Source organism: Mus caroli, chromosome 18 (assembly GCF_900094665.2).
Source record: "Mus caroli chromosome 18, CAROLI_EIJ_v1.1, whole genome shotgun sequence".
Classification (NCBI taxonomy): domain Eukaryota; kingdom Metazoa; phylum Chordata; class Mammalia; order Rodentia; family Muridae; genus Mus; species Mus caroli.
The window spans coordinates 54,646,315-54,673,165 of record NC_034587.1 but is presented as its reverse complement, the minus strand read 5'-3'; the positions used below and the strand labels follow the sequence as shown (position 1 = coordinate 54,673,165).

General features: G+C 42.8%; 1 protein-coding gene across 2 annotated transcripts in view; it reads right to left on the bottom strand.

Annotated features, from left to right (window-relative positions):
- Positions 1-20,348, bottom strand: part of Slc12a2 (solute carrier family 12 member 2) — a 67,659-nt gene extending 47,311 nt beyond the window's left edge. For both annotated transcript variants that reach the window (XM_021150686.2, XM_029471904.1), the window contains exons 1-3: positions 19,398-20,348; positions 1,396-1,515; positions 333-408 (exon numbers count right to left, since the gene is read on the bottom strand). In XM_021150686.2, coding sequence (XP_021006345.1) covers positions 333-408; positions 1,396-1,515; positions 19,398-20,126 — 925 coding nt within the window. In that variant the 5' untranslated portion in view covers positions 20,127-20,348. The remainder of the gene's footprint in view (positions 1-332; positions 409-1,395; positions 1,516-19,397) is intronic.
- Positions 20,349-26,851: the final 6,503 nt, after the last annotated feature.

Below are 26,851 nucleotides of genomic sequence, written 5' to 3'. Positions count from 1 at the left end.
AATGTAAGCTCAGCCACTGCCCCAGGTCATGCTTGCTGCCATGTTCCCCACCATCAAGGTCATGGGCTCACTCTCCAAAACGATAACCAAGCCCTCAATTAAATGCTTTCTTTTATTAGCTGCCTTGGTCATGATATTTCTTCATGGAAATAGATAAGTAACTAAGGCACAGGCAATAAATTATCTAATTTTAATCTCATTTTTGAGAAAATCAAAACTATGGAAGCCAATTATGGTAGCAATCTACCTAAAGGGCAACACAACTCAGTCAGCAGTTGTAGAAAGGCAACAACTATTTCAGACAGAGATCAAGTGTGTAAAGCTCGCCTTACCTATTCCAGCTTGACCCACGATCCATGACAATCTAATAAAGAGCATCACACCCCAAATGTTTAACATGCAGCGGACCTGGGAGAGAAAAGGTCACATCAGAGATAAACAATGCAATTAAGACACGATACAGCAATAAATATTAAACAAGTCAAAAATAAAATGCACTTGAAGCCACAGGTGTTTTGAAATGCAATAGCCTTACGTTTGTCTAAGGGGCTGAAAGCTTATGGCTAGCTGATGTAAGTGCAATGTAAATGTGTTCACCAGACATGTCAGAAACACAACAACTATGTAAGATTTTAAGATTTTAACACTTATTTGTTATGATTTTTATTTTTCAGACAGAATTTTTCTGTATAGCCTGGTTGTCCTGGAATTCACTACAGACCAGATTAGCCTTGAACTCAGATATCCCCCGCCTCTGCTTTCAACTGCTGGAGGTAAAGGCCTATGCCACCAGGCCTGGATAAGACTACAACAATCTTCCTTTGTATGTTTTGTATGTGTATTCATAACATCTGTCATAGTGTTAAGGCAGAGTTAAATACTGCACACACACCAACACACATGTCAGTGGTCACACCATTTTTAAACATTGTAAACTGAGTGTGATACTCTCACAACTTGAACATGGTAACTTTTTATTCTGAGTTCCTGTCTATGTATTGTTGCAACTGATTCAGCCCTTAGAAAGCAGAAATAAAAACACTGACCACAAAGTTCAAGGCCTGCCCAGTATACTTTGCATATTCTAGGCCAACCAGGGCTACATAGCAAGACCCATTCTACCAAAAATTATAATTTGTAACTTTACAATTTCTATTCAGATGATGTGTATAATTAACATTTCTACCCTTAAAAGAAAGAAAGAAAGAAAGAAAGAAAGAAAGAAAGAAAGAAAGAAAGAAAGAAAGAAAGAAAGACACAAGGTATTAACTGGGCCTTCCATAGTACTCACAAGCAAATTGTTAAAGCAGAAAAACAATAATTCTTTTGAGAATATCAACTAAGTTTTCTAGTCCACAGAAGGACTGTAGCCAGAGGGAATCTATGCATACATACTAATACACCCTTGATCCAGCCAAACTTTACAACTCCTTTACTTTCGGCAGTGTATGCGACCACAGCATCTCTGGTTGGAGTACTTTCTTCTCCATTCGCAAAGCCATCCTCAAAAGGTTCCTGGTAACAGAAAGAAATATAAATGCAGAAGAATTAGACATAGGGGACTGGGGAAATGGCTTGGTGGTTAAGGGTACTGTCTGCTCTTCCAAAGGACCTGGGTTCAATGTCCAGCAACCACATGGCAGCTCACAGCTGTCTGTAACTCCAGTTCCAAGGGATCTGGCACCCTCACACCAGTGCACATAAAATACACAATTTTAAAAAAGAATTAGATATAATTTTGAATCACTTGATAAAAACATATATAAACATGATCAAACATACGTAGGATGGCATAATAAAAACTTCCAAGAGTGACGTGACAATTCACGTAGTTTCTAAACCTGTATATTCCCATACAGGTTCGTGAACTGACAGTACCCACTGTAGTGGTACTAGAGATGTGGACCCACAAAGAGAGAGTCCTAGTTCAAGGTCCCTACAGCACCAGGGAGCTGCTCTGTAAGCACGTGTCCTAGTGTCATGCTCACATGTGCACATACTCCTGCTGCTGTACTGCACTATAAGGTGACACAGTCAGGGGAAGCTCTTACCAAAGCCTACGACATGCTGTCTGGGCTTTCGAAATCAACTGTGAGCCAAATAAGCTTTCCTTCCTGAATAGCCTGGCTCGAGTATTTCAATACAATAAAGACAATACTTTACCTAAGAAAGACCAAAGCAACAAAGTAAAAGGCAATGTAATTTTTAAGTGTTTCTATGAAGTAAATCCACTTTATTGATCCCAAGCTTTAAAAATGAGCTCTAGTGGTAGAAACCTATAGCCTAGCACTCAGAAAGGAGACTAGATGATTGTTTGAGCTCAAAATCTGGGTATCACCCTGGCAACATGGCATGATCACGTCTGAATAATGAAAATAACAAAATGAATGTGTTTACATTTTGGTGGTATGTGGAGCATCCAGTGACTGCTGCCTGCCTGCTGCTAGGGGTTATGGTGGGGTTGTCCTGAAATCCTAACACTCCAAGGACAGCCTGTCCCAGTTCTAGGTAATCTTGAGCTATACAGTAAGAACTCAAAGATGACCGACAGACAGGTGAACATAAGGGCAGACACACAGATGGAAGGATAGACGGACAGATGGATGGACGGACGGGTGGCTGGGTAGGTGGATGGATGGATGGATGGATGGATGGATGGATGGATGGATGGATGGATGGATGGAGGGACGGACGGACGGACAGATGTGTGGGTAGGTAGATGGACGGATGGATGGATGGATGGAGGGAGGGACAGACGGACAGATGGGTGGGTGGGTAGGTGGATGGATGGATGGACGACGGACGGACAGATGGATGATAAACAGAGTCAGGCCTTGGCTCTTTACCACAGGCTATCCTATCATCTGGCTGCCATACCCTTCCCCACATCTGAAATACCAACATTAACTATGTAAAATCCTTTTCTGATTGTTTGTTTGGGTTTTTTTTGTTTAGTATTTGTGTGTATGTGCTTGTTTGTTTTTAATTTTTCAAGACAGGGTCTTTCTGTGTAGCCCTGGCTGTCTTGGAATTTGCTCTAGAGCAAGCCAGCCTTGATCTCAGAGATCTGGCTGCCTGTGCCTGAGTGATGGGATTCAAGGCATATGCAGCCATCTCCCTGTTCAAAATTCTTCCCCACCAACCAATGCAGAAGGAGTCACAGGACCCCAGATCCACTCTGAATGACTTCCACACTGACCCTGCCTGCTCCTGGTCATCAGCTCCGTGGACTTGTCACAAATCAGAGTACAGTCTCACTTCTCTTTCTGGGCTAAAGTTCCATATCTAATTCTGTAGCTCTTCGTTTCTTATTCTCTATCTGTTCAGTTCTCATTGGAACACAGGCCTGACATCTCCAAACTAGTATTACAAGACCTCATGAAAACATGATGGGTAAAAGGAGATGGCTTGGAACACAGGTGCTCGGTCTAAAGTTAAACCTTCACATCTTTACTCCGTACTCAACACCGGATAACAAGACACAGCTATTATCGTTAGATGTACATAGACTCTGGTGTAAAGACGACAACTCGTCAGCAGACTTAACCTTAACAGAAATAGAGACAAGTAGCTTTTCTTTAAGGTGACCAGATGTCAGTGCATCATAATCGCAATCCTAGTCGGGCTTTACATGGCTGGCAAATGCTTTCCAGACAGCTGAGGTCAATGCTGATTCCAAACAGAAAAAAGAAACTCTTAGCCAATTTCACCAACTCCCTTAGCTGTTCAATTATTCAAATAAAACCACAAAAACCAGGCCTGCCTGGCAATTTATTAACCTTTTTTCCCCCAGTTTTCACTCTGGAATATAAAGTCTGTAATATACACAAAAAAGACATCTCTTTCCATCTCTGTCATAAGAAAACTGAATATGTGTGTTTCTAATCAGCTACTTTTCCCAAAGCTAAATAGCAATGTGGGTGTCTTCAACAATGTGTAAGTATGCAGGCATCCAAAAATGTTTGCTGTGGGTGCTTATCAGAATTTCACATCAGAGCTGAAGGTCTAGCAATTATGCTGGTCTCTCTATACTGTGAATACTGTAAATGACTATTTGAGAAACAAGTATTTTCTAGCTTGTATGAAATATTGCTTTATAAACTAATGATGTGATCATAGCCAACAAAAATTATCTACCTTCCTAATTATCCTCTAACAACCCAAAAAACAACTAAAAAAGTTTTAGTTCTTGATCTCCAAAACACAACTAAAGCTAGGTAACATGGTGCATACACAGGGACTTTGCTTGCTGCTTCACAGGACAGGCTAGCTGGCTCACAGGTCTCCAGGGATTCTGTTCCTGCCTCTCATCTCACCCAAGCAAGGAACACTCATATCAGAGACACAGGTTAACGTGCCTGGTTTGTAGGGATACTTCAAGGTCAAATGGTGAGCTACCCACTGAGCCACAGGAGGACTGCTGTGAATCTTACGCATGGACTGCAGAGTCAACACCAGGCCAACCAAGGCTAAAAGACAGATCAAAGACCATCCAACCAACCAAACATCAAAAGTTAAACAAGTGTGCTATTTGTGGCTGAATTAACAGACTAAAGTGTAATGAAACTGAGGTTAGAGCTAAACTAGACTCCAAAAATAAAAAGAAACTAGCCTTTATTTTGGTGGTGCTGGGTATTCACAAGGCTCCACTACTGAGCTACATCTTCAGCTTTGGGTTATTTGTTTAATATATGAGCTTCCAAGGAATAAAGAAATTCTATCTACCCTCGATCCATATATATATATATATATATATATATATATATATATATATCACAAGTTAATAAAAGTTCAGTTATAAACTATGAGGCCAAAAGTACAAAAATGATGTCTTCAATATTTACTATCTTTTTCACAATAGCAGGTGGAAAAGCAAATGCAACTGAATGAGCTGTTAATGAGGTATATAAAATTTAGTATTATTCAAGGAAATAAGCTTTCAGAAAGTAGCACAGGGATTCTGAGTTTGGGATTGCAATGAAAATAAATTAAGAGAGGGAGAGATGGGGGAAAAACGGAAGACATACGTAAGTTACACCTAACTGCAAGAATTTCTCATAAAAGAAACAGACCTACTAGTGAGTCATATTAAACTAAAAAAGAATATGCAGGGATGTTTATAATTCTAGCACTCGGGTTACAAGAGGATTATTAATCTACAGTCAGCCTAGACTACAAAGCAAAATTCCATTTAAAAGGAAATTAGAAAAAGACACAAGTAGACTGTGTAGACCAGGAGACAAGAGTCTAAAAGGCACCTTAAAATTTCATGAAGGGGGGGGGGTGTATTGGGGACTTTTTGGATAGCATTGGAAATATAATTGAGGAAAATACCTAATTAAAAAAAAAAAATTCATGAATGGAATGTAGAAGAGGAGCCAGGACAACCAACCAACCAGTAGATGAATGTATACATGGAAACAAAATAAGAGCAACATACAGAGAGGAAGCATGGGTTTGCAGATGAGTGCTTTCATGAGGACACAGAAAATACAAGAATGGAAGAAGCTTCCATGGTTATTCTTTGCAGGAAGTAGGAAAAAGATTTTTTTTTTTTAAGACTAGATGAGTTTTGGTTTGGGGGGTTGTTTGGTTTGGTTTGGTTGTTTCTTGCATATTCAAAGGTCTCCTTCAACCAGGGCCAAAACTAGGGTATGTATATATGGGCGCCCATCTTTGCCTTCCACCTTGTTTGAGACAGGGACTCTTTGTTTGCGGCTTCACAGGCCAGGCCAGCTGGCTCACAGGCCTCCAGGGGTTCTGTCCCTGCCTCTCAGACACAGATTAACATGCCTGGTTTGTATGGTCTTCAAGGTCAAATGGTGAGCTACTCACCCAGCTACCTTCTTAGCCCCCAAATTGAATTTTTTTTAAATGCCTTAGATATAAACACATTTTAGACTTATTCCTGGATGTATACATCTTAGGAACAAAAACTCTACTAATACCAACTTGTCTTTTGTTTTACTAATGTATATTTCAATTCTACTGGCTCTGAAAGAAAATATTCCTTATTAAGGTATCAGTTTGACATAGTGATTTTTTTTCCATCATATAACAGAAAATGCCCCAATCTACAATATTAAGATTTACCACAAAATAGTCACAAAAGTTCCTACAAATTGAGCTAATTCTTCCTAACACTGTGTATTTTAGAGACAATCTACAATAAAACGAGATTTCTTTAAAAAGTCATGAATAAAACCTTACCTAAGAACAAATATATGCCCAAGGGCTTTTCCCCTGAATTACAATTGAAAACCTTAACACCACTTTAACTACAACTATTAACACCACTTCAATTACAACTATAACACGCACAGGGCGTGGTGGCGCACACCTTTAATCCCAGCACTCGGGAGGCAGGGGCAGGCGGATTTCTGGGTTCGAGGCCAGCCTGGTCTACAAAGTGAGTTCCAGGACAGCCAGGGCTACACAAACAACTATAACCCACAATAAAGGGAGGACCGCCGCACACACACACACACACACGCAGTTATTAAGGCATGCACACTAATCTACTCCACTGGGCTCCTTTTGTTCTTCTGCATGACCTTGACCTCCTGTTCCCGCTCCCCAGCCTCGGAGTGGAGGAATCTCTGGTCTACACCACCATGCTTGGGCGACTTCTGCTTAAACGCTAGAAGCTCTTCTGTGGACCTCCCAGTTATAAAGTCCAAAAAGTTTTCTCCACATGTACACAAAAGAATAAGACAATCTTTATCTCAACTCTGGACAAAAATATTAATACCAAGGAATGAGGACTATGCAGCCACCAGGGTTGATTTTTGTTTCTTGAGATAAGGTCTGGCCATGTGGTCCAAGGTGGCCTCAAACTCAACCTTCCTTTTACTGTATTCTCTCACGTGCTGGATTATAGAAATGGGTCATCATAGTCACCTACAAAACGATTTTTGTCACATGCCCTACCCCCCACTTGGAGAGGCCTTAAGACTGAGAGTGCAGCCCCTGAGCACACTTTAAAGTAGACTTGGGCCAATGCTTATTATCATCAACTCATTTTAGCCAAACTTCAGCCTGCTTTTTGTAAGAAGTATCTGTACTTGGTGACTTTAGGCATAAAAGGCACAGATAATAAACTGAATAAACCTTTCAACCTGGGAGGAAGGAAGGTCTTTAGTTGTCTTTCATTTTAAAGAACAGTGGGGCAAAGCTGTACTAAAGTGTGTCTTCAGGGCTCAGGAAACTACCATGACACTGTCTCCAGAGTAACTTACGGCCATCCAAATATCAATACCTTTTAAGTAGGGAAATTGGCCAACCCCTTAATGGTGCCAATATGCAACAGGAGTCCGAAGCAATGCTGACATTCTTCCACGCTTTGCAGATCTGGCACTTAGAAAGGCAGTTTCTGGGCATAAATGACAACACTATCATTTCACTCATTCTTTAGACATAGAGAGTAACACTGTCAGTCATCATGCTGGGTACTTTCCAGCCCTCTTAAAGTATGATTTTTTTTTTTTCTTGCCAATTAGAAGGCAAGTCTCTACCATCACTGGAGACTTCTTGCATACTCAGTGCAGCCTCCAATAACTATTAACCCTATCGAAGGTTACATACCTTTTCAATAAAGTTCCTCTCCTGGAACTGGTTTCCTCATCTAAATGGAGAGAATAATCCTTAGCCACCAACACCATGTCTTGGAAGGCCATAAGCACTCTACATAGCACAACAGACATATATGAAATGGGTGAGAGGTCTAGCTTTGGGCAATTGAACTGACACACCATGACTATAAAACCATAATTAAAGTATCAATGCCACATTTCAATTGTGACACTCAGGTCTACAGCTAGGCATTTCAATTTTTTTAAGTCAGCATTTTAGCGGGACAGCAATCCTTAAGTGGCCTGGCTTTTTAATTCCAGACTACTCTTCGGAAAGAGAAAATTTACCCAGCTGATCCTATGTAAGGGTAGCAGCTTCCCTGAACCACAACATGTATTGGTTCTGGTCAATTCTGCTCTTGCTGTGCCTGCTTAGCAGCTCTGATCCATCCCAGTAAGAGAGGATCAAAAGCAGACCCTGAGCACTCCCAACTCCTCTTGCAAATGATCACAGCTGGAATATACATGGATCAACTCACGATGGGTTATGTGGACAAAGAACAAACCTGCTTTGGGGCAAAGAGATATTTAAGAGAACACATTTTCCTTTTAGCATCACCTATTAAAAAAACCTGAATTGTAAACTAATGTTTTATACATTACATAGAAAATAGAAGACAATAAAAGTCATTCATCTAACAAATACACAAGGATGGCTACTTATTGAAGATGAGTAATGATAATAAGAAAGTTGCATATAAAAGGTTTTTACTTTCAGTAAGTCAAACTACATGTACTAGAAAGCATACAGTACATTCTCCTGACATGGCAAGATATGTTCAATACTCCTTTCCATGATAAAAGAGGGCAAAGGATTTTTATACTGAAAGCCTTTCTCATATTTTAGCTGTGAAATAAAAGTCTTGATTTTAGTCACAATTTTATTGATATACCTTTTATATGGTATATCAAATCTTATAAATAATAGCCTAAGGAACAGCAAAGAAACTTGGACAGGACAACGATAAAGAGCCGAATGCTCAGAAGATGGAGTGAATGCAGGATAGGAGCTACAACAGAGGAAAAAAGGACATGTACAAGTCAGAGCCAGGCTCTCACTGAGGTTTTACCATTTCAGATTACTCTGAGGTCACACCAAATAAATTCTCAACACTTCAGGCAACTGTAAGTCACCAAAAGAGACAAGTCTAATAGCAAAGAGGAATACACATAAATAAAACAATCCTTTTCTGAGTTGAGTTTTAAATGATGTCACAAATTACAACATGTATGCAAAAGAAAACAAGATGGGAAAGCCAAAGTAGTGAAGCGAGCTGCCTTCCCAGCTTCCCACCCACCACTGCTGAGGTCCCCCATCTGCGCCTCCAACTATCAAGTCCTTTGAAAAATGCAGTGAGCAAGGGTTGCTCTCCCCATTGCTGCTGCAAAGATGTTAATGGTGGGAAGAACTGGTTTCTAGGCTGGGGAATAACCTGGCTCTTCCAAAACCTGGGGAAGGGACCCTGGCAGACTCCAATCCAAATCAACCCTGGTTTACTGTGGTAAACAACAGATTCTTCTGGGCTAACACAGCAAGACACAAGCTTTTACCAATAGGAAACAAGACACAATGACTATAGATCACGCCACACCACTTTCAGAGAAGGAACTGCTAGATAGATATAATCCCTCCAGGAAGGCATATAAAATATACAACAGGAAACAGATGAGTGTTCACTTCGGAGGCTCTTTTGATAGGTGGACGTCAGGCAAACTGCCCAGCATTCAGTGTCTGTGTTGTAATGTCTCCTTTTCACCAAGGCTCCCAGTCCTATGCAGCTCTCCCATTCCCTTGTACACTTTCCCATCGCAAGCCTGCCCCCCAAGCCCAGAGTGTCCATGCCAGTTCTAGAATGCTGGGAAAATACAAGATTTTCTTTTCTTTCAATAAATTATTTCTTGAATTTTTCATCAATTTTTTTTAAATAAATAGTATCTGACATGTTTAAAGATAAACATTAGTCATACTGCTGACAGAAGGGAAATTCTCACACTTTTTCTATTAAGCATACTTTCTTTTGAGGAATGAAGGGAAATTCTAACTTGAGACTTCTCTAGTCAAATCTACAAACCCATGAATTTGTATTTTTTCAGTGTCTTCGGAGTTTACTGACCAATGAGACAAGCAGAAATGTACATGAAATATGATACAACATGACACTTATAAAGCCAACCAAATCCCATAACTTTTTATGCTGAGGCAGCTATCTATCCACTAATTTTCTTTGAAACTCCTCCCCTCCAATTCTTATGCTCCAAATTGAGAAATTACTGCAAGTTCATATCAAGTATCTATATCTAACTGGTACAATTTGACTTTAAGTGAAAAGTTGGATTTTTGTTTTGTTTATTGAGAAATGGTCTCACTACGTAGACCAGGGTGGCCTTGAACTCAGATCTGCATCATCTGTATCTGGAGTGCAGGGATTAAATGCATATGCCACCACTCCCAATCTAAACGTTTGTTGTAAACTATTTTCTCTTAAGGGACTTTCAGCTTGAGCTCCCTCTGCCTGTATCTTAAAGGGACCTAGCACTGTCTCAGACCAAATCCTAGATTGAATCTCACCTCCATAACTGGGTTAGTCACATAACTTTCTAATGCTCTTGTAGTTCCTTCGTAGCACACATCATATGCTGTAATCCTCTTTGTAGACAGTACTCAGATTTTATAGTGCAAGCATTTGCCTCAACTCTTCCAGACTGAATGAAAACAGAATGTCTAAAACAGTAGACAGTTTTCCTGCCATTGGTACTAAAATACAGTAAATTAACATTAAGCTTGATAATTAACCTGTTTTTTAAGTACCCTGAAATAATGCAACGTGGTGAAAGTGTCAGCTCCCAGTCCTGATACTCAGTGTCTATAGAATTTAACCCCCTAAAAGCTTAGTTTCACCATATGTGATAGAGGGTAGGTACTATCACATATTGTTTTAGAAGACAAAACTTTAAAAATTGTTATTTTATACAACACAAAATTTCTCATACCAGCTAATAAATAATTTCAAGAGGGGAAAGCTGGCATTTTAAGTTTTGTGTCTCAGGATTTCATCATAAAAGCTTGGGCTAGCCTTGAACTCACAGCCTCTGAATATTGGTTATTATTACTTTAAATAAATTCAAAATAATACATCAAAAATAAGAAGTTTCATCAAAAAACTATTTACATCCTAAAAATATTTGGGGGGTTACAATACTGATAAAAATCCTTAAAACATCAAAATTTCTCTTACAATTTAACAGCATCTGCTTTAGACTATGCCAAAATATTATTTTTAAAACAGTTTACTTAGCAGTTAAAATATATGTATACATATGCATATTTAGATGTCAAAGTAGGGGGCTTATTCTAATAATTGTTCTAATTTCTTAGCAAGTACTAGCTAATTATATCATCCCAAAGCTACCAACACTTCCTATCCGTGCTGTCGGTGATTGGTGTATTCAGTGTAATGCTCCCCATACAGACTACGCTTTCAGAACAGAGTATTGTTTTACACAAATCCAACTTGCTTTGGTTAACAATGCTCTATTAATATCCAGTGGCATTAATGCAAAGCTCAAAACTCAAGTGCCACAGATAAAAGTGGACAGTGTGACCATGTGACTTCACAATGAACCAAGTCAGAACTGCTGATCCAAGTCAAAGAATTCAGTACTGGAACTAGCTCTGAATGTTCTTTACCAAAACCTCAAGACCGAGTTACAAAACAATGTTTCACAAATAACACAAGCATTACTTCAAATCCCACACAACTTGCTAATGTCAACTTGGAGCTTAGGAAACCTTACACAGAATTCCCAGGAAGCATGTACCTTCTGTTAAGACCAAGCAGCGGCATGTGCAAGTTTTCTCTGATTGTTTGGAAGGAAGACCTGAAAGTCTGCATCAGAACTAAGTCAGCACTGGGAAAGGAATAAGTATGGAAACCCATGGGCGTCTGACAGCACTGGGTGTTTCAGGCAATTCTCACATCAATGGAAGCTATCTTCTGTCTTCTTTCCCATTTTCAATTCATGGGAATCACAGATGCTATATCCTTCTGAAGATGTATTAAGTGGAATGGTCAAGAATTTAAATGACCATTTAATGCTCAAGAACTGCCAACTGATAGCCCAACTATTTATGCATGGAAAGAACCCAGGGAAAGTGGGGAAAGGCCCAGAACAGAGGGCAAACAGATCCATGAACCTGCACCAGTGAGAGCACGAGCTTGCTGCTCTGTCAGAGTCTTCTGCCTGTGGCATACATAGTTAAGAGAGAAGCCACATCAGCCTGAAATAACAGAACAGACCCCAAAATGAGCAGAGGACATGGAAAATTCATTTGATTTTTCTAAAAAAAAAAACAAAAACAGGAGAATGAGAGTAAGGGTAAAGGTTGTTTGTCTGGGAGCCAAACAACAGTTATTGGCAGAGGCAGGTATAGAACAGAGGTACCAGTTATTCAATGAGGTCTGAGCCTAGCAACGTGGCACACAGTTGTGATCCTAGTCTGGGCTGCACAGCGCATTCCAGGTCACGGTAAAATACATAGTGAGACAATGTCTCAACAAAAAAGGGAAAATAAATTGAAGAATATTAGAAAGTCCAGGGTCACCACAATGTATTATCTACATATTCATTTCTCTCCTCAAATTAATAAGATGAGAAAATGTTTCTCATTCAAATGTTTGTGGCAGGGACCAAATATTTAAAACTATTAAGGAATATTAGGAAAATATTAAGGATTATTAAGGAAGTCAACAGTAAGTCTGAGTACCAATAGGAAACTGATAAAAAAAAATGAAAGCTGCATTTTAAACTCCAGAAATGTGAGACTTTGGTACAAGATTTTAAAGAAAAGAACCAACATTTAGAAATGATAAAATCACTGAATGGATTTCAATTCAGAGTGGAAAGGACAGAAGAGAAAAGCAGAATAACAAAATAACTCATTTACAGTTGCAAGAAACACCTGGGCAAGACACAAAGCAAAGTATCTGCAGCTGCAACCTGCTGGAAGTCAAAAGCAATGAGAAGATCTGCAGCCCGAGGAGTCACCCATCCTGACTTCCTTCGGCAGCAATGGAGGCCAGAAACACTGGGACAGCATACTCAAAGGGATAAAAGAGAGCCTGCCCACCAAGGCTCTATTCTGCAAAACTATCAAGTATGAAATAAAGACATCTTAAAATAAAGATCTATGTCACCTTATGTCATGGTACCTTGGTTCTACTGCAAGATGTTCTCAAGGAAGGAAAGCAACATCATGTGGAAGAATGCATTTCTAAAACAACAGGAGTTATTCTGGTCTTGGTTTTTAATAAAGCTATGTGACTGTTAAGAACAAAGAGTATAGCAGTGCACTCCTGGGTTTACCATTGTATGGCAATGGCAAAGACACTGAAGAGAAAGAGGTATACTGGCTTAAGATTCCAGTATTTTAACCGGATAAATTCAATGTACCTAGTAGAGCAGGTACCTAGTAAAAATCTTAGAACCTTAGTTACTTTGTAAGATCATGTCTCAATTTCCTATTCTACAGAGGGAGGTTCTTACAAACTGCTACAATGCGAAACTGTTCAAGTTCCAATTTTGGAGAATTTTTCTCACTGTAAAACTGATTTACAGAATGGTATCCCACTGATTCTGCCTAACCCTGCTCTTCCCGGTTCCTGTCTTCTTCCATAAATAGCAATTCCATTCTAAAGAACCATAGCATCTCTCTTTCCATACACTTTGTGATGGTTTGTATATGCTTGGCCCAGGGAGTGGCACTATTAGGAGGTATGGCCTTGTTGGAGTAGGTGTGTCACTGTGGGCATGGCTTTAATACTCTCCTCCTAGTTGCCTGGAAACCAGCCTGCTAGCTACCTTCCCAACAAGTGGTAGAACTCAGCTCCTCATGACCCATGTCTGCCTGGATGCTGCCATGTTCCTGCCTTGATGATAATGGACTGAACCTCTGAACCTGTAAGCCAGCCCCAAGTAAATGTTGTCCTTCTTAAGAGTTGCCTTGGTCATGGTGTCTGTTTGCAGCAGTAGAACCCTAAGACACACTTCATCCAAACTATAGCAAAATACCTCCCTTTAAAACCACCTTGGTCTGAGCCTCTGTCCTACCCACCATCTGACCTCCCTGGTGTCTAAGTCACACCATCACATTCCTATCTCAGTCTGGGGTGCCTACTTCTGAGTCTAGAGGATCCATCCTGGTATTTGCATAGGGTGAGCCCTCTCTTTGCTACTGTCTTATTAAGACTGTCCCCAACTACTCTAAAGTGGTACCTAGCTGCCATTTTCTTATCTTGCTTTAGTTTCTTCACAGCAGCACATCTGCCTATTGTGTGCTACAATTAGAAATCCTGTGGCTTTTTTTGCTCACTGCTATCTGTATCTGCCACACTTAGAACAGTGCTGCTGTTGATGTTCAGTAAGAATTTGACAAATAACTGAATTTACATGCACTTCACTCAGCAAGGAACTAAATTCAACTGGTATTATAGACTTCCCAGACACATTAAAAAATATTGATGGGAAATCACTGCAAGCAAAGATACTACCCCTGTAAGAACTAACTCAACTTACATCTTTCAGGTTCTAGTTTCACAGGACAGGCATGAACTTATACATGGAGATATGGCATCAAATGTGACTAGTATGTACAAGTCTTCTTCTTTGCCTCATTTTAGATCCCCAAATTTATCTTCTTTTTACCCAGGTAGTCATCTACTTGGAGAATTAATATAGAAACTGAAAGCCAGACTACAGTAGCCAGTAACATGAACTTGGCAGATTGGGGCCCCAGCAAAACTGCAGTTTGACTTTGCCACATGCAAATATTTATCAGGGTCCCACTTTTAATCCTATCTGGAAACTATTCCCAGATACAACCTGTTCTTGTTCTCCCAGGGTGACTTTCAAAGAACAAAACTTGAAATAATTAGCAGGGCATAGAAGTAGCTCAGTGTTAGAGGCAATTGTTCAGTGTTTTACTTACAGCCCTTGTTAAGTGACAGGAACTGCCAGCCCTGACACAGTCACTGAGCAGATCTATACTAAGCACCTAATCTCTGTATGAAAATTAATGAGACAAAAGCTGATTCTAGTGAGGGATTAATTAACAATTGCATCATCTCAAGTATCCTCCTCCTCATTATCCTCAGGATGTCAACACGCTGAAGTGATGATGGCAAAGTCTCTCTTTTAGCAGCTCAAGCATCTTTCAGCAGGTCTGAACGATAGCCAGAAATATGTGATAAAGAGAAAGACCCTGGAAAAAAATATTCTAGCATCAGACAGAAAAACAACTATGAATTCTAGTTCTGTAGTCCTCAATGAAATGACCAGTAAACCAGTTTTAGTTTCTATGAGATCATTTTAGTACCAGTAAAGTGTGTAAAAGACTGATCTCTTAGAAATTAAATGAAAAAAATCTAAATAATGCAATACTGTTGCCTCTTTCCCTCCTTTCCCCTTTTATTAATGAGAAAGACAAAAAGAGGTACATTTCATGATTTGGTAACATAACATCTCCAGCAGGATTCTAAGCCTTGGTCTCAGAACAACTGCAAACGTGATATTATGAAACATATCTCCACTGGAAGGGGTGAAGAGATAGCTTAGTAAAGTAAACAAGCTGGATAGTAAACTAGCCCATGCTTGTAACCCCAGACCTGGGCTCAGTGGTCAGCTAGCCTACAGCCTGACCTGTGAGCCTACTCCCAGGTCAGTTAAGGCAAAAGGTTTCTGATGAACAACACACCTCAAGTTGACACACACACCTGCAAACTTAAAAATGTTTCAGCACAGTGGTTCTAACTGTAGTTACCAAATACAGTCACTGATGATGGTGATGGTGGTGATGGTGCTCTAAGTCCAGCAGTAAGACTGTTTACCACCTCACATTTGAGAATTATGCTCACAATCACAAGTGTTAAAGTCTTTGATACTTTTCTGGTACTATTTCTTCCTATAGGAGAAATTGATACTTTGATTGGGGGTGTAGAGGGAGGCACAGTAATTTCTTTTTAAAAAAATGTCAATTCCAAGTATTAATTTTTAGAGTTTCTACCCTTTTAAGAGAGTTCCTTCCACTCCAGTCTGGTCTAGAACCATCTAAACAGCCATTACTTGCCTGTACCAAAAGGTATTCTTACTTCAGCCTCCCAGGACTACAGGCATGTACCACCATGCCCTGCATAGTGTCTGCCTACTTTAAAACTCTTTTCTGTCCTTCTAGGGCACTGCTTTCGAGGCTATTAGAAGTCCCCAACCCAACTTTACATGTTCTCCAGGCCCAATAATCCTGGGCCACGTTTTCTGGTCCTTTAGCAACACAATCTTTCACTCATAACTAAGCTTCATTCAATTCAGTCTGACACACACACACACACACACACACACACAGAGTCACATACACAGACATACACACACTTACACACACTCTCTCTTACTTTCTGACACATTCCATGACTCTTAGAAAGAAAACAACTAGATTACAACTTAAGATCGCATTTACAGCCACACCTTAAAAGCAATTCTCTGGCCAGTAAAGATGTTCAAATAAAATAGATCATGTTCTCTGTCACACAGAACCGCTAAACTGCAACCCACTACATTTACAGTACAATAAACTGGCCACTGAACAGAGCACTGTCCTTACTACCTTTATAAATACAGTCTTTGTTCTGGAATGTTGATCCACCATCAACTTATCTTTCAGGTCTCAGCCACAATACCACAGTTATCTCTTCCCAAAGCTCAGTTAAACCAAGGGTCCATCTTACCCTGTTTCCTTTCGCTGCATTTATTTGTTATGTTAATAACTATTATTTGTTGTGTGACGCTGTGTGCAGGCATGGTATCTGACTTGCTACTCACTGCGTCATCTAGCATCCCACAGTTACAACACAATCAACAGCTCCTAACTGGAAAGCCATCAGTCCTTCTTCCTAGAATGGCTACACAATAATGCTGTAGCAAGGATTTTACACCCCTGCAGTCAGATATTAGGGGAAAGAGTAACGGGCCAGCGACAAGACAGTACTACTCCTTTAGTCCTAGAGTCTTTGCCTTTACTTCCTCGGGCTTTCCACGGGTCTTTGCACCTGTCACTTAGCTGGGGGATAGGAAAGCACTCAGCCACTGGAGGACAGTGACACCACAATCAAAGAAACTCGAATTATCACTCTTCACCAAGGGCTAGAGCATGAGGAAGTGCCTGTCAATCTGTATGGATGAAGAACAACTTTGGCAGCACCAATCAGAGGTCGTGGTAATGTGTGACGCCACTGCTCACCCTTCCACAACACTGAGCAGTGGTTTTGTGCTACTTAACATGACAGGTATAACCCACTTGCTGTAACTATCTTCAATATTGGCTTATGAATTAACTAACACCAAAACTTTCTGGTTGCTATGCGGAATCTGGGTAGAGGCTGAGGGTCCACCTACAGGGACAGCACCTACCCAGCACATGCTATGAAAAGGAAAGGCTGAAGGTTTCATGATGCCGCTCGCTGCACAGCCACAACTCTGAATTGAGCATTTTATAAACTATATCCATCTAATGATGTAATGAGGAGAATCTAAAATTGAAATCTTAAGAGTTTAGCCGTGTACTGTGAGAAGCCAGTTAAGAAAACAAAATAAGAACTGCATTCAGCAATAATATATACATATTATATATTACATAATAATAATAATATACATTCCACGCACTCAGCATGGCCATGGCCCACTATGTCTGCGTATTTTCTTTCATCTTCACCAGAAATAACCCTGGAAACCTGGGCAGCGGAGTTTGAGGACTCAGGTGACCTTTTCAACTGCGAAATAACTAGTAATGTGTCTATTTTTCAGATGTTCAAAACTGAACAAAACCACCAAGATTTGAAGTGCGCGGTTACTAACAAAATATAAAATTGCAAAAACTTTCAGAAGTCTTTGACATCCCTTTCTACTTAAATTCTACAACTTTACAGGTATATTGCTAACTTTGGTTTTACTGAAGAAAATCTGAGATGTACTGTATAGAGACTCTGAGTACTTTAAATGCTGCAGTAGCTCCACTACTACATGAGCCTATAAAGACTTAGGGTAAGAAAGAAAAGACTGGATATGAAAAACTACATGTGGATAAATGATTCAGAAAGTGTTAGCTTCTGATATCAACAATAGAATGGTAATATTCTCCAAGGTTAAATGATGTCAATCTTTTATACATCCCATAAGCTTATGAGAGCTGGGACCTAGGCACCTACTTCATGAGAGCTACTTTGTCACAGACAAGGACAGATGCACGCTCATGAGACATGAATGTATGAGATCAAACCATCAGTCAAATCCAATCACAGAAACTTCTTCAGAGGGATCACTTCGAGCTGTGGGACCAACTCTCAAGTCACAGAATTCCATTATGGACTGGCTGAGGCAGATGTCAAGTAATTCAACTCATAAAAGTTAAATATTAATCAGATCTCAAAAGCATCAATGTTATCTTCAAATAATTATCTGAACCTGGAGGAAATAAAAGCCTTATGAGACCATAAAAAAACAGAATTAGTAAAGTCAATACGAGTGCATGAGAATGGTTTTCTATTTGCAAAGTAAAAGGGCTTTGGCGAGGACCCCAGACTATTTCTCTGCACATCCTTGAGGGGAGAAAAATAACATTCCCATGTTTCCTTTTTTCTCTAAGACTCAAAGCTGTCAGTTTTTTGGTTTTTTTTAAATACAGCCCTCTTTTAAAGATTTATTTTATGTGTATGAATGTTTTGCCTGCATTCCTCCCAGATTAACACCATATGCATGCTTGGTGACTGTCAAGGTCAGAAGGCATCGAATCTCCCTGGCAGTGGGGTTACAGATGGTTGTGAGCCTCCTTGTAAGCTCTGAGTACAGAAAGCCTCCTGGTTCCCAGCAAGAGCAACAAGTGCTCTCTGAGACATCTTTCTACCACCCCCACTCCCATGCAGCCCTTCTCTGCAACAACTTTACAAACAAAAACAAAAGGATCCTGCCATTATCAGGCAAGACTTTTCCCAAGATTTGAGATTTCTATACTCTCCAGGTCTGGAGGCACGGGCCTTTAACCCCCAGAGTTGGGAGGCAGATGCTTATGGATCTCTAAGTTCCTAGCCTGGTCTTCATAGCAAGCTCTAGGACTGCCAGAGCTACATAGGGAGACCCTGCTTGAAAAGGAATAAAAAGAAAAAGATTTCTACTGCCCTCTGCATATTTAAGATTGCAAAAACTGAGCTTTAATAATTAATAGACTACAAATACATGCTATTAAGGCTTTCCTTCAAACACCAACCTTTCTACTCAGGACCTCTAATGGATAAACAGAAGCCATACACTACAATCTAAAAAGGACCCAGATGGTAGCAGGTTCTCTCCACCCTGTCTCTAGAGAAAGCCTTTTCTAAACCTCTCCCACACTCCCTTCTCTGGTCCCTGACATGTGTAACTCAGCGAGGTGGCACATCGTTTGAGACTCGATGAAAAAGACAGTGTACACAAGATATATAACTGATTGGGAGAGGCCGCTAAGTGCTGCCTCTGCCGTATCACATAACCAGCCTAACCCGCTGCAAACTTTTGAAGGATTGAGTTACATTCCGCTGCAATTCCACACTTGACAGCTGAATCCATGGATGCCAGCGAGTCGTTCCTTGGGTCTTGCGCTGCCACCTCACCAAGGGAGAGTCGGCGGCTGCATCCTGAAGCCAGCACGCGCCAGGGCATGGGGAGGGAGGAAGGTCTGGACGAGCTCACCTTTTCCAGCTCATCGTGGAGCTCTGCCAGGCTGGGCCGGAGCAGCTTCTCGCCCAGCTGCGCGGCCGTGTGCCGGTAGTGGTCGATCCTGGGCACCGCGTCCATGGTGTTGTGGCCGAAGGTGCGCAGGTAGTAGGTGTTGGTGTGGGTGTCATAGTAGTACTGCTGGTGGTGTCCACTGCCACCCCCCGAGTGCAGGCTGCTGCCCTCGCTCAGCACCGTGTCCCCGCCGTTCTGGAAGCTCACGTTGGGCCCGTCGCCACCGACCCCCGCCGCATCCGACAGGCTGTCGTCCGCCGACGACGAGGCAGCCGGGTCCACGAAGTTCACGCGGAAGCGGCCCTTGGCTTCCTCGCTGCCCTTGGCCACGCCGCTCTCACCGCCGGCTTTCCCGGCCGCGGGGGTCTCCTTGCCCGCCGCCCCGGCCGCAGCTGCAGCCGCCGCCGCAGCCGCCGCGGCCCGCCCGGCGTTCTCGGAAACCGGGTCCACCTGGAAGCGGCTCTGGCTGGGGGTGGGCCCCAGAGGTCTGCCCAGCCCATCGCCCGCCGCTGGGGTTCCCTCTCCGCGGACCCCGCCGCCGGCCTGCCTCCCAGCCATAGTAGCATCCTCTCGGCCGGAGGGCACGGCCGTGCCGGGCAGGTCCACCCCGGCGGCGGCAGCCAGCGGCGCGTCCCCATCCCGGGCGGGCCGCGGGGCGCCAGACGAGGGCGCCGCGGGCCCGGGCTCCATCGCCGCCCGACGCTCGGGGACCTGCGGAGCGGCCGGGTGGACACTGCGTACCGCGCGGCTCGGGTCCCTGGCCGGCGCTCCCGCTAAGGAGCCGGGGGAGAGTGATAGAGAAAGAGTCACAGCGCCACTACACAGCCGCGGCACGCTCGTCGCCCGCCGCCGAGTGCCCGCGAGCGCGGCCGGCCCCGCGGTTTAAAGGCGCGGCGGGGCCGCAGCGCTCGGTGCAGCACGCGGGAGGCGGGGCCGCTCAGCCCGCCCCTCAGCCCGCCCCGAGCCGGGCGCCGACCCTGGAGAGCGCCGGCCTCCTCCGCACCGCAGCGAGCAGGCGCGGCCGCACGCGCCTCCGCGCCGATCTGCGCGCCGCCGCCGCCACCGCCCCTTCCGCCGCCGCAGCCGCCGCGTCCTCCCGCCCGCCGGTAGCCGCGGCTCCGGCACCGACCGCCGCTGATGCTCCCCCGAGCTGCACGGACTCCCTGGACTCCTCTCGCTTCTTTTTTCTTTTCTTTTTTTAAGTTCTAAACTCGCAGTACTTGGGGGCGAGCCGGCGAGATCTCGCGAGATGCTGCAGGGCCTGTGGGCGGTTTCCCTTAGGGCGCGTGGTACCCAGGCCCCGCGGCGCTCTGGCTGCGGGTGATGCTGGGGGCTTTCCTGTTGGGCCCGCGCGCGCTTCCGGAGGCGCTGGCCCACGCGCGCTCCCGGCGAGCCCGGCGCGCTCCCGACCGGGCTCCCCCCGCCGGAGAGCTCCGTGCCCGCGTTTTAGATTTGCATAACCCAAGAGTAATTCCAGCCGCGATGCGGTGGGTGTGTCAACCCTTGGGTGGCGCCTTTATTTTAAAAGCTGGTGTTAGAAGGTGAGGAGGGAACCTCATTTCGATGTTTGATGACATTTTTAACTTCAGCGTTAGGAAATGCAGTCCTCTGAATACAGTGACTGCAGCAGCCAATGCAACAATTACTAGTTTCCCATTTCGCTGCGGTAGTGAAGAATTCCTCGGCTTTTAACACAAAAAGGCACTCCTCTTCTGCAGGCATGTTTTGGCTGAAAATAAAGGAACACCTGTTTTTCAACTTAGTATCAGTTATCCCCCTATATCAACCTCTCCAACGACCTAAGAGAAAGTGAGTGACCACAAGAGTTTCCTCTGGTCATTGCCTGTTATGTCTGTGTTTACTCTGTATTTAAAGGATAATTGGAATAAACACCAGTTTGGTGTTGTTGACTAAGCAAGATCAAAGAGCCTGGATTTGCAGAAATGGAAATGTGTGGAGAGAAAACGCAGCCAGTCACCTGTGATCTTAATCACCCTTCATAATTTATCTGCTGTATTTTCTGTATTTTAAAGATGAAGATGGAAAAGAAATGATCTTGGGTCGGGCAGTGGTGGCACACGCCTTTAATCCCAGCACTTGGGAGGCAGAAACAGGTGGATTTCTGAGTTCGAGGCCAGCCTGGTCTACAGAGTGAGTTCCAGGACTGCTAGGGCTATACAGAGAAACTGTCACGGAAAAAGCACGTGTTCTTTAAAGGTGTGTCCTTTTTTAAACTAAGGAACTGATGTGTTAGTAACAGCTCTGAATTGTGCCTTTCAGCCTAAAGCTAATCTGTAGCTGTTAGAATTCACCACTAATTTACCTAACAAATGTCAAAACACCTGCTATGAGCTCCCCCACTCAGCTCCTCCTCACCCACCCCCACGCACCCCCACCCCCACCCAGTCCTTAGGCTATAGCTAAATCCATCTCATGGGGGTTCCTAAGAATGGATACGCTAAAGAGGTACACACAGCCTGTCTGTCAGAAGCAGATGCTAAGGGACAGGGGTGGGGTTGTGTGAGATTGGAATGCTAAATCTTCCTTAGGGTGGCATCACTGAGGTGACCGTTGAGTGAGAAAGCATATTATGAAAATATTTTGGAGCGATCTATTCTGAGTAGAGAAAGCAGGAGCACCATAGTGGGAGCAGTCGTGGCATGGAGTTAGTTGCATGCAGGGTGTTTGGACTGGAACTTCTCAAGAGATGGAAAGAGTCAAGGGCCACGAAGTCAGAGTTTGAGGATGTGGGAGATGTGTCGTCTCTTGTTGTCGGATATACTCCGACTTTTACTTTGAATGGACTGTTCAGGCTTCCGCAGTAAAATGTTGCCATTTTTGTCGCCTAGAAGAAGTAGGCTAAGCAGTATAAATGCTTATGGTGTAAATTGTGGTGTAAGCCATATAGGTTTGAGTACCTACATTCTACAGTGATCCGTCAGTATTGCCAAACAACTCATTTGTCCCTCTAGGTAACCAACACAGAAGGCCAGTGTGACTGTCTGGCACAGAAGTGGCAGAGACAAAGAGCAGTGTGCAAAGGTGTATTAGAAACTGCTACATTATCTGATCTTTTATTCACCTTCTGCTAATAGCCCAGCCCTGCACGGCATGCTCTCAGCAAACTTAGCAATTTGTACCAAATGTACTAGGTAGGGGGCCAGATAGTTCTTGTGCTGTCATATCAAACTTCTCACATCACAAATGGTAAGTGTCTGGTTACTTTTATTGTCAACTCTCGACAACCTAGAGTTCCCTGGAAGGAAGGAGCCTGATGTGAAGAACTGCCTAGATCAGATTAGCCTATGGGCACATCTGTGGGGCTCAATTGATGTAGGAGGCCCCTGCCCTCTGTGAGTGGTATCATCTCAAAGTGGGCAGTCCTAGGCTGTAAAAGAGAACTTAGCATAGCATGCCCCTACTCAAGGCAACTACCAAGCAGCATCCACTGTGGCTCCTGTAGGACTTCTTTTGGCTATAGGTTCCCATCCATGCAGGAGGCGATGCTATGTGAATAGCAAGCAGTCCTGCTTTGGGGGTCCAGCCTTGAGTTTCTTCTCTCTGTGGATTGTGATCTGGAAGTGAAACTCAAATGAACCCTTTCCTCCCTAAGTTACTTTTGGTTAGAATGTCTTCTCAAAGCTGAAGAAAGGAAGCCAGAACACTAAGGTACTCTAAATGGAGGCATGGATGCTGGTCAGGATCTTTAATCTACAGAACTAGAATAAATAAAGTACAAAACCACGTAGAACCTTTCAATGGTTTTGAGACCAGGTTTCACCATAGCCCAGGCTGGCCTAGAACTCACTGTATAGGACAGGTTGTCCTCAAAGTTGCAGCAATTCTCCTGCCTCTGCCTCCTAAGTGTTAGGGTTGCAAGCATGAGTCTCTACCTGGCTTTGTGTGGAACCTTTAAAATTAACACACACACACACACACACAGAGAGAGAGAGAGAGAGAGAGAGAGAGAGAGAGAGAGAGAGAGAGAGATCCTGAGCCAGTGAGTTCGGTTAGACAAGCTGACAGTCTATCTGGTTGTGGTTTTGTGTTTTTACTGACTGGCATTAAGCACACAGCTGAAGTCAACCGGTGTTTCCCTAGAGAAATAAGGTGATTATCCTATCAAGGGAAAAAGAAAACAGTTGCCTTGGAGAAGCTTGCTCATGCTGTAAACCTGATTTTGTTTTCTTACCTAAGTCCTGTTCACGTTCTTCTTCCATAACAAACATTGTATAATATTTCCAAGTCAGAACTAAACATTAATCCAAACCTAATAACGGTATCCTTTTTCACTGCACAATATTTAAATTCTTGCTTATAAGTTATCCCTCTTTTTTTTGTTAAGTTATCCCTTTTTAAACAAATAACCCAAAGCTACCTGTCTGTCTGTCTGTCGATCTGTCTATCTATTTACCTATCTATGCATCCACGTATCTATGTGCTTCTCTGCCCCCCCACACACACACACACACAGATTACCAGGCCTGGTGTCTCATACCTTTAATCTCAGAGCCCATGAGGCAGGAGCAGGTGGATCTGGATGAACTCAAGGCCAGCCTGGTCTACAGAGGGAGTTCCAGGACAGCCAGGGCTACACAGAGAAACCCTCTCAAGACAAAACAACAACAAAGAACTAATATTTTATTCCAAGAAATGGCCATGAGGCAAGTCTTTTAAATAATGTCTTCTGTGTCTCTTTTCTCTGTATATAGGGGTGGAGGGGCTCTGTTTAATTCTTTCCTTTTGCTTGCTATTCAAGGGTATTTAAACATTTTTTTTTTATTACCATGTAACTGATGTTTGATGTGTTTTTGTTTGTTTCTTGTTTTTTCTCTGGAAATGAATTGTTAAAAAGTAGTTTCTTAATTCATTATCCAGCTACTTCATGTGGAAGCTCAAGCAGTGTCCACATTGTATGCGATCCTTTCTTATTTACTTTCATTTTTAACCTTTTTCCACCGGTCTCTTTAGGACTAATAGGTGCTCACTCTAAAGACTGAGGCAGAAGGATCTTGAGTTCCAGAACAACCTGACCAGCACAGCGAGACCTTCACATAACAAAACAGAGCTTCATGGGTACTAATACACTATGGATGCGTAATATGTAATTAAAATATACTATAGACTGACCCCAATATACTACAGAATAAACCACATTCACTGAATTGCACTAGATTTTCAAAATGATTTATAATGCATACATTAACCCAAGGTACACACCTGTAAAAAATTATGTTGATTTTTCATGTGTGTGTGTGTGTGCATGTATGTATGTATGTGTATGTATGTGTGGTGTGCATGTCCCACTGCATGCATGCCTTAATGCCTTACAGGGTCAGAGGACAACTTCTAGGAATTGATTTTCTTCTTTCACCATGCAAACACGAACCTTCCCTCCCCCTCTTTAATGGTAAAATGAGTATATATCTTTAATGTGCTGTAATTTAAAAAAAAAAAATTCTCATGTAATATATTCTGATCATGCTTTTCCCCTATCCCAGGTCTTCCAAAATTCTCCCCACCCTTTCCCTCCTCTCTCTCTCTCTCTCTCTCTCTCTCTCTCTCTCTCTCTCTCTCTCTCTCCCTTTCTCTCTCAAAACAAATAAGAAACACACACACACAAAATAATTCCATAATTCCATAAAACCCACAAAACTAGAAACCAAAATATACAAACAGAAGACCAAAGACCATTAAGACAAAAAGAAATAAATGCCTAAACAAAGCAAAATGGGTCAAAAAGTCTATAAAATCCCATCAAATGTTTCTGCGTTGGCCAAATACTCATGTGCATTGTGTCTTTCTAAAGTGAGATTAATATACTTATAGAGACGCCATAGGAGAAACCCTATTTTGCCAGGCAGTGGTGGCGAATGCCTTTAATCCCAGCACTTGGGAGGCAGAGGCAGGTGGTTTCTGAGTACTAGGCCAGCCTGGTCCACAGAGTAAGTGCCAGCACAGCCAGGGCTACACAGAGAAACCCTGTCTCAACAACAACAACAACAAAGAAAGAAACCCTATTTTTTCCTTTGTCCCTGGGTATCATTGCAAATAGCTTCTTGGTTAGTGGTGGGAGCCCAGAGCAACTTCTTCCTTCCAGTCTTGGGAGCCCATCTGGCTCGAACCTGTACATTCTGTCACCGTCCTGTTGTGTCTGGAAGGCAGTGTTCTCTTGGTATACTCCATGACCACTGGCTCCTTCCATACTTCTGTCTCCTTATTCACAGGGTTCCATGAGGGGAGGGGAGGGATTTGAGAGATGTCCCCTGAGGTCTCTCACTCTGCACATTGTCCGTTGCAGGCCTCTGTGTTCTTCCCATGTACTACAAGAAGATGATTTTCTGATGATGGCCGAGTGAGGCGCTGATCTATGGGGATAGCCAGTATACCCATATCACTATGTTGTATACACATATCAATATACTTGTATCACTATGTTCCCTGGGCAGGGTAGTTTTGGGGGTTTTCCCTAGGCACAGATTCCTGTCTACTCTAGCAGTGTAATGCATGGATTCCAACTCATAGAATGGGCCTTAAATTGAGTCAGAGAGTGGTTGGTTACTTCTGTTAGCATTCTGCCTAAACTCTACCCCACAGTTCACTGACAACAGCCAGGTATGCTCCTCCCCACAGTTACCTAGCAACAGCCAGGTAGGCCTGCCTGACCCACTATAAATGGGGCTGCTTGCCCCTTCCTCTCTCTCCTGATCTCTTACTTCCCTCCCTCTTGCTTCTTTCTCTCTTGCCTTCTTGGGCTCTTCCCTTCCACCTTCTCTTCCCCCTCTCTCCAGGTGTTCATGGCCAGCTTCTATTTCTTTACTTCTCTACTCTCTCTGCCTTTCTCTGTCTCTACTACCCTCTTAACTCCCCTATGTCCTGAGTAAATTCTATTCTATACTATATCGTCATGTGGCTGGACCCTCTAGGGGAAGGGATGCCTTGGCATGGGCCCCCTGAGACACTCTCTTCCCCTGTACCTTACCACATACCCATAGAACATATCCCCTTTTCTCTTTATCTTTTTATAAACACATCATAACGACTTCCCCCTTCCCCTGGACGGAATAAAGCCATACATTCCTTCATTAAGCTGCGTACCTACATGTCCTTCACCATTAATGAAAAGAAAATCCTTAATAGTTTAATCTTCTAGTACATTCCTTAATGATTAATCCACTTTTCACCTCAAAAAAAAAAAAGCCACAAATACAATTGAGATATATTTTTATAAGTGCTTTAAGATGCCTGAAACCCAAAAAGCCATGAACGTGAAAAGTATCTTTTTTGCAATGCCAAGGCTCAAGCACAGGTCCTGACACTAGCCAGGCAAGCATTCCACCCCTGAGTTTACCCCCAGGCCTTGGACAGGGTCTTAAATGGGTGTGAGTAAGCACTTATTTAAAAAAAAAAAAAAA